Source organism: Drosophila biarmipes, chromosome 3R (assembly GCF_025231255.1).
Source record: "Drosophila biarmipes strain raj3 chromosome 3R, RU_DBia_V1.1, whole genome shotgun sequence".
NCBI classification, from domain to species: Eukaryota; Metazoa; Arthropoda; class Insecta; order Diptera; family Drosophilidae; genus Drosophila; species Drosophila biarmipes.
This window is the reverse complement of record NC_066616.1, coordinates 23,102,150-23,110,511: the sequence shown is the minus strand read 5'-3', so window position 1 is coordinate 23,110,511 and position 8,362 is coordinate 23,102,150. Positions and strand designations below refer to the sequence as shown.

The following is an 8,362-nucleotide window of genomic DNA, read 5'->3' as shown; positions in this document are numbered from 1 at the left end:
AGTTGTATACTTAGGTACTAGTGCGTAAGCAGATCTTAAAAATGGAAATGCCATTGCCAAATTTTCTTGTATTTCCACGATTGCCCCTATTGGGACAGCCAGTTCATCTTGTCACCATGCCAAACTCATCGTTTCATTGCATCCACTATGCTGTCTCCTCTGCGAAGCTTTTGAATAATTCCGTGGACATTCAGCAGCATGCTCCATTGGCGCCCCACCCGGAATGCACTGATCCCTGTGCCCCATCCGCATCCACATCCGCATCCGTATCTGTATCTGGACCTCCTCGTACTCCCTCCAGTAAAGCGGGACCGTTTTATGGCCATGTCCGTGTCTGCTGTCTGCTCTCGTGGCCTTCAGACGCTCATAAACAAGCGACACAAGTTGGACACCGCCAGCGGAGCATCCGCGGATGTGAGCTGGAGGGGATTGCAAATGGGACTTGGTCCGGGGACGAGTGAGCGGATCTAATGGGCTGGGCGTGGCTTTGCATTTATTCGTGTGTAAAATTTTAATTGAAATATATATTTAAGCAGGGAAGAGGCGACAGCAGCAGCGACAGCGACGAATGTCATTTGTATCTGTAGCTGTATCTGCATCTCCCAGATGCGAATGCGAGTGCGGATGCGGATGCGCGTGTGCCTCGCTAATGTTTTCATTTGCATGCGAAGGACATCAGCCCGGAAGCGTGTTTATATGCAAATGTGTCCTGTGATTATCGAGGCTGCGCTGAAATGTCTGTTCCTGCTGCCCTTCCACCCCCTTTGATGGCCACGTCTGGGTGTTAACTATTTGTTTTTGTGCTCAGATTTTATGTTTGGCTATCCAGGGGCGTGTACTTTTGTCTGGCCATCAGCCCTCTGAAAAAAAGGGAGACACGAAAACTAACTTTTGCTGTGCGAATTTTAAAGTTCACTTAAAGCTCGGTCTATGTGGCAGGAACATAAGACTGTCGACCCTTGGATAGGTCGAGGGGCAACTGGAAGACCCTTGCATTGGGCAGGGGCTTATTGTTGTCGTAGTTCTCGCCAACGGCACAGAGTGCTGAATAGATGGGATCCAACCGCCTACAGGCACTTCCCGGTTTACTTGACATCCGGTAAATGGGTCGCTCCACGAAAATGTCCGTACTAAAGGCGCACACGAAGATGAAGTTGTGGACGGAGTTCACGGTGAATCGCATTGCCGAGCAGCCCACGTGGGTGTTCCGATCTGTCATCAGGAGTAAGGCTTTTGCAGCTCCACTGAAATGATATATACTTTATAACACAAAGGTAGTCATACAATCAACCCACCTTTTATGCAAAGTACTCGGCATATAGAGAGCCATTTTCATGTTGATATAATCCGCATATTTGGTCCAGTCCTGGATGGTTCTCAGCATCAGTTCCAGATCCTCGTAGTCATTTAAACCACCCAGGTAGTAAGTGGATCCTAGGCTGGTGCCTATATAGTAGAACTCCGGTGAGCTCAGGCAGAACTTGTGTGCGGAGCACGTGATGACCGCCATTCGGGCTAGGTCCTCCAGATCCGTAGAGTAACTCAATCGGCACATGCGTGCAGCAGCTCCTTTGAGATACTTTTGCTTTCCACTGGCCGTATAGTTGCGAAACTCATTGAAGGCGTTGAGCAGGCCATTTCGGTACCTCGACATGGAGAGAGTCCTGGCATTTGGCGGACACATGACACTGTATTTCTATAAATTTATCATTTTTGAGGATCCTCTATTAAAAAATCAATTGTTATTTGCTTACAGATGGATTATTGCAGGCTAAATTATTGGCTCCGCAGTAGGGCAGCTCGCAAAGGTCTATAAACTCGCCCCATCCAAGGTGAAACCATTTCAGCAGCATTACGAAATTCAACCAGCTTAGCTCCATTTCTGATTAACAAGTGTGGGCTCTATTGAGGGAACTGCGCCAATTTATTGGAAACACTTTAAACATTTTTTATAAGAGTATCCATTTCTTCTAGGAAAAGAAAATGGAAAATCATTTTACAGGTAGCATATGTTGGTAACCATAATTTCTAGTGAAACTCCATATATCAGAGTGATAGAAAGATACAATTAGAAAATATGGGTATCCCATTTCACATCAACCCCAGAGACCTTCAACTGCCTCGATTAAAGCTAGCACATCCTTTGTGGAGTGTGTCAATCGAACAGTCGTGTTAGGGATGTGCTCATTAAGTTCACAGCAGTTGGTGATATTTAAAAAATCCATTAGACTTGCCTGTCCGTCTGTCCCTTTGCCACAACCGCAAGGCAACTCCTGTCCCGACCCGCCCCCACTTTCCGCCACTTAACGCTCCGCGTGGCATAAAATTTCTATACAACAATTTATGTTAAAATTAATGAAGAGCTGAGCTCGTCGTGGCGGGGTGTGTCCCCGGGTGTTGAGGTGTTAAGCATTAAAAAGAGCCCCGGTCGCCGGAAAAATGTAAATTCCGAGTGCCTGGAGCTCTGGACAGGGGCTTCTGTTGACCCAGGCCGTCGGCTGGCCAGCAATGAATGTCATTTGGATTAAACGTTGGATAAGTTTTTAATTTATTGTGCACACAACACAATGTCGGCTAGTCTAGGGTTTAGAGTCCAGGTTAAGTGGGGGTGTAAGTGCAGGTTATCTTGGCGTGCTTATCGGAGCGTTCCCATCGCGGCCACGTGCCATGTCCCACGGTCAGGAACTGGATTTCCTCTTAGTTCAGCTTGAACTGGCTGGGCTCGGTACCCGCGTGGAGGACCAGGTACTCGGGGGTCATCGGGGCGGCGAGGGTCACCCAGGCCTTTGGAACGCCAGCGTCATCGCGAGCTGATTGTAGAGCCTGCTGCAGGGCAAAGGCCACGGCGATGGACAGACAGATGGCTGGTTCTCCAGTGGCTAGAAGCAGGGAAAGGATTTCGAGTTAGTTGGATTATTTCAGGCGGGCTTTAATTAACAAACTCACCCTTGGACCTCATGAAGCCCGCCTTATTAGGACTCTTGGGCAGCAGCTCAATGCGCAGATCCGTGGGTATATCCTTTGCTCCTGGCGGCTTATACGTCCAGGTGCGGTTCGTGAGGCACTCGCCTGTCTGGGGATCTGCCACAATTTGTTCGCTGGTCCAGTACCCCAATCCCATCATGAAGGCGCCTTCGATCTGGCCAATGTCCACATTGGGGTTCAGACTCTCGCCGGTGTCCTCCAGGATGTCTACTCGACCCACAATGTAGTTGCCCGTCAGGACATCCAACTCCACTTCGGTGAGGCACAGGCCACACACGGAGTAGGGATCCATGTCGCCCTGTTTGCACTGATCGCTGGCTATGAGGTTGATCTTCCTGTTGTAAGCCTCCGTGATGAGGTCCTGCCAATTCTGGGGCTTAAGCTCCTCCTTCAGAGGTTCCAACCGCTGGTTGAGGGTCTCGCAGGCCTTGCGTACGGCAAAGCAGAGGGTTTCACTACCCACCGCTCCTCCAGTGACCATGGAGTTGGCTCCATTGATGGTATCACTGGCCTCGATGCGCACCTGCTCCATGGGAATGCCCAAAGTGTGACCCACCACCTGCGAGATCTTGGTGTTCATGCCTGGGAACATAAGATAGATTAGGATTGGCTCTTGGGAAAAGTGTCATGTCCACTCACCTTGTCCCATTTCAATGCCTCCGTGGGAGACGACCACGGTGCCATCACTGTGGTAAATAGCCACTGTGGCGGGGAACTGCCCAAAGTATCCAATCTGGTACTCCATGATGCACAGTCCTAATCCTCGTTTGTGCCAGCGGTTCTCCTTGTTGTGGGCGATCACCGCCGCCCTGCGTTCCTTGTACTTGGTACTCTCCAGGAACCTGGGCATCATCTCTCCCATCTTGTGAGCCGGCAGCATGTTGGCATAGCGCACATCCACAGGATCCAGTCCGGTTTCGAAGGCAATGTGTTCGATCATGTTCTCGATCATGGCGATGCCTTCCACGGAGCCAGGAGCACGGCAGGGAGTGTTCGAGGGGGAATCCGTGTAGACCAGGAAGCCATCCAGCTTGTAGTTATCACTGAACTCGTAGCAATTCTTGGAGAGCAACACAGTGTGGCCAATGGGAGACTCGTTGGATAGATACCCAGCATCCTCATAGAATCTGTTCACAATGCCGGAGATCTTTCCGGATTTCTGGACAAAGAAGTCGTAGTCGCAGTGGAAGGCCCATCGCTTGCCCAGTGTAGTCATGATGGACTCCAGGGATTGGACGAATCTAATGGGTCGGTTTAGTTTGTGGGCAGCCAAAGCAGCTGCGGCGGCCGCCAAGTTGCCTCTAGTGGCCTTGCCACCGTATCCGCCACCAATGCGACGCGTCTTCACCTGGACTTCGTTGCTCTTGACATTCAGGACATTGGCGATGACATCCTGGGTGAGGTCCATCCACTGGGTGGCCGCGTACACCTGCAAACCACCCTCAAATGGCAGCACCACTGTGGTCTGGGGTTCCATGTAGTAGTGGTACTGCAGACCCATGTCCAGCTGACCGGAAGAGCTCACATCGAAGGGTTCCTCCAACTCCAGGACATCGATGGTGGACTTGACCTTCTGCTCCAATCTCTTATTACTGCCAGCCTCAGATCCAACCTTGTCCAGCACATGCTTCAAGCTGGGCAGGACCTCCTCTGCTCCTCCCTCGTAGCTCAGCTTCACCAACTCTGCAGCCCGATTGGCCAGAGAATTGGAGGTGGCTAGAATCAGGCCCACGGGCTGGCCAAAGAATTTAATCTCCCCGGTGGCGAAGAGCTCCTCTTCCTGCGCAAAGAAGAATTCATCCCTGACCTTGGGCCCAATGTAGTTTGGTCCCGGAATGTCCTTGGCATCCAGGTAGGTCACCACACCGGGCAGATCCAGAGCTGGCTGCGGATCCACTTTGGTCACCTTGGCACCCACCTTCTTGGCGGTCACAAAGGCAGCCCACAACTGGTTGTGCTGGGTGGGTAAGTCGTTGGCGTAGGTGGCTTCACCGGAGCACTGGATCAAACCCTCGTGCTTCTCCGTGGCCTTGGTCACTGGGTAGTGCTCCTGGAAGGTCTCGAAGCTCTGCTGGCCACTGGACACGGGGCGTTTGAGGATAGAACCTCCTGACACAAATCGACTGGCCAAGCCCTGCTTCCTCTCAGCTGCTGTTTTCAAGAGGAACTTGTAGAAGAGTCCGCAGGCCAACTTGCGACGATACGCTGGAGAGGCATCTGGAAGGACTGCATCGGGTTGGAGCAGCGTGGAGAGTTGTTCGAAGGCCTTCTCCACCAATCCATTCTCGAAAAGATTCTTTTCCTGGATCAACTGCTCAATGGCCGCGGCATGCACAAATTCTGGATGGATTCCACCAAAGCAAATGCGAGATGACTTCACCGTGGAGTCTCCAGAAAATTCCACGAGGAAGGCAGCATTTACATAGGCATGGGCATTCTGGGCACGGGGCATGATCTGTATACGAAATAAATTAAATTAATTTTGGTATCTGTCTATAAAAAAAATTAACCATCGTAACAGTTTTAAATTACTTTTTATATAACAATTTGAATTAAGGAGTATTTACAAGCATTTAAGAATGTCTGGCAGATAATATACCTCTTGACTGCACTATCATTGATAAGAAATGATATCGTACCTCTTACAAATTACAGCAAATACTCACCTTATAGGAATCAAATGCAAAACGCTCCTTGGGATAAGCAGATAGCACCACGCCACGAATAATCTTTCCCTCCATGGAGGATCCGAGATAGCTGGCCAGGCTCACAGTCTCCTGCTTGTCCACCGCCTCCTGGACAATCACACGGGCATCGAGGGCCTCCAGGACGATGAACACATCCGAGGGGAACTCCGGGTGGGCATGCTTGATGGCCAGGTTGCCAGCCAAGGTGCCGGCCTGGGTTAATGCGAAATGGGTTGATAAGCTACGGGTACTCAAGGTGTTGTTCATGGGGTGATACTCTGATTAGATAAGCGTGGAGGGCTTACAGGTGATAAGAGTACTCCCAATTGACTTACATTGCGCACTGGAACGTTGGCGATCCAATCGAGATGTTGCCACACCTGGGACAGGTACTCGAAGCCCTTGGTCTTCTCCAACTGGCGGCACAGCTCCATGGTTTCGCTGAGGCTCAGGTTGCCTCCCAGGGTGAGGGAAGACTTATCCGAGCTCAGGCTGTGACCCTTGAGCTCCGCCAAGCCGGACACATCGATGTATGCCCTGATGTCGGGACTACGTCTGTAGACTCCATGAGCTGTGTTGCCAGCCACCAGCATGTAGGGTAACTTCTCCTTGACCGCTCCCTGCAGGGCGCCAAACAGATCCCCCAGATTCTCTGGCCAGCTCCAGCGACTGCCATCCGGATACAGTTGGCTGCCCTTGGGCTGCTGCTTCTTGCAGCTTCCCGAGCAAGTTTGACCTGTCTTGGGGCACTGCTTGGTGCTCAGATCCTCGATGTCAATGCACTCGGCCGGCACCTGGATGTTGCTGTCCACCGCAAAGGACTTCATGGCATCCAGGATGGGGCGATAGCCAGTGCAGCGACAGATGTTGCCGCCAAAGGAGTTCTCCACCTCCGCCATGGTCACCTTGCCGCCCTTGGACTTCAGCAGGCCGTACATGTTCATCACGATTCCCGGCGAGCAGTAGCCGCACTGGGTGCCGTTCATCTTGGCCAGTCGCTGCTGGATGGCATGGTAGCCGGTCCGCTTGTTGCCCAATCCCTCCGTGGTGGTCACCTCCAGGCCCAGGCAGGTGTTCAGCAGGGTGAGACACGAGTTGACCGCCCAGGTGCGCGGCTCCCCGGTGTCCGGATGCAGTCCGCTCAGGGTGCAGACGCAGACGCCGCATCCGCCCTCCTGACACATGAACTTGGTGCCCGTCAGACCGGCGTACTCCCGGATGAAGGTGTTCAGCGAGATATCCGCCGGCATAGCAGCCAGATTAACTAGGTGGGGTGGTAAAAACGATGGAATCAGTGGGGTGTTATCTTATCAGGCAGTTTATACCATGACAACTTGTCAAACATTGTTTGTTAATATCTACTGTAGCTCAATGACTTCCGCTTTTCTTGTGCATTATATAAATATGAAAAATATTTGTAAATTATTTTAGTTCATTAAACTGTTGTAAATTACAATACCTACAGAATTCTACGTCGTTTGAAATTTATTTTCAGCTATGGCAGTTTCTCAGGTTAATGAGCTCAAAGCCAATTTTTTGAAGGCCAATTAAAGTGTTATCAACTAAATGTCGTAGTACTGAGAGAATACAAACATCTTTAAGTCAGTTTGGCCTGAAGAGAAATCTTTGATATAATTATTGCATTATCATTCTTACTGTCGCTTAAAAAATTATATTGAAACACCACGACACTCACTTTCTTTCCAGCAAAAAAAGGCCTGATCTCAGGGTCATAACAATTAAATAATTTCCCAAAAACAAAATTAACCACATAATGTCTAACTAGCAGGTATTTCGTAGTCGAAATGGCGTTCCAGTTCGTTGTCTGTAGAATCTAGAATCTTATAGATGACAGCCATCCCCATCTATCTAGTGGCAATTAATTGCCCACACGCATACCTTCATGGCTAGTGCCGTTGATTGTAATTCTTCCAGCCATTATCTGCGCCTTATATAAGTCCTCGAATCACTTGAGAGCCGTCGGTAATATTGTTGTGAAATTAACTGCAGCCTTTTTGCCTTCAATTGACGCCGGTGTTTTAGAAAATATTGGGTGGTAGGTGGTTCTGGAAACTATGTTTGCTATTTCACCATATGAGGCAACGAGTCCACTTGTCCGTTTCGAGCGATTTCCTCGCCGATCTCCGAGCGACTGTGGGCTAGGCCCTTCCGGAGTCCCATATATACCCGTTCACCGGGCCCCGAAAGAGATTCTCGCCTGCCCAAGTTCAAGTTCACATGCACCCGCTCTTAACTACCATGTTCTCCGCTCCGCTCGCCATTTGGCATTAGATCATAATGGAACAGCACTCCGAAGTGTTATCTGAGGCCCGGTTCTATATACTTTCCTCTCTGGGATCGGAGAGCTTTATCAGTAAACGTTTGTTTGGACGATTTTGTTTTGCCCAGTTTTCTAAACAAAAAACTTTAAGATTGTGGTTCGGAATAAGGGGAGTGGGAGTAACTGAAATTGAAACTGAAAGAGCCGAAAGCTTTCTGCAAACACACAAACATAACTTTCAATGGAGGCTATAGGTATAGTTTTTAGAAGTTATTGTATTTCTAGGGAACGTTCTGTGTAAACCTTTATATAAACGCTTAGGGAGTGGCCTTATAATGTTGTATCAAATTAATATATAAAATTATAATTCAGGTATACTAATTAAAAAAGAGGAAATTATAAAACTTAT

General features: G+C 49.5%; 2 protein-coding genes across 2 annotated transcripts; both read right to left on the bottom strand.

Annotated features, from left to right (window-relative positions):
• Nucleotides 1-476: 476 nt before the first annotated feature.
• On the bottom strand, nucleotides 477-1,918 carry LOC108026076 (tablysin 15). Its single transcript, XM_017096774.3, has 3 exons — nucleotides 1,755-1,918; nucleotides 1,296-1,696; nucleotides 477-1,244 (listed from the first exon to the last, which is right to left on the bottom strand). Exons 1-3 carry the CDS (start codon nucleotides 1,878-1,880, stop codon nucleotides 929-931), a joined length of 843 nt encoding a protein of 280 aa, XP_016952263.1. The 5' UTR covers nucleotides 1,881-1,918; the 3' UTR covers nucleotides 477-928.
• A 606-nt stretch (nucleotides 1,919-2,524) lies between these two features.
• Nucleotides 2,525-7,839, bottom strand: LOC108026311 (uncharacterized). Its single transcript, XM_017097198.3, has 6 exons — nucleotides 7,572-7,839; nucleotides 6,008-6,936; nucleotides 5,652-5,885; nucleotides 3,625-5,440; nucleotides 2,947-3,567; nucleotides 2,525-2,879 (listed from the first exon to the last, which is right to left on the bottom strand). The coding sequence occupies exons 1-6, from the start codon at nucleotides 7,609-7,611 to the stop codon at nucleotides 2,698-2,700; spliced, it is 3,822 nt and encodes a 1,273-aa protein (XP_016952687.1). The 5' UTR covers nucleotides 7,612-7,839; the 3' UTR covers nucleotides 2,525-2,697.
• Nucleotides 7,840-8,362: the final 523 nt, after the last annotated feature.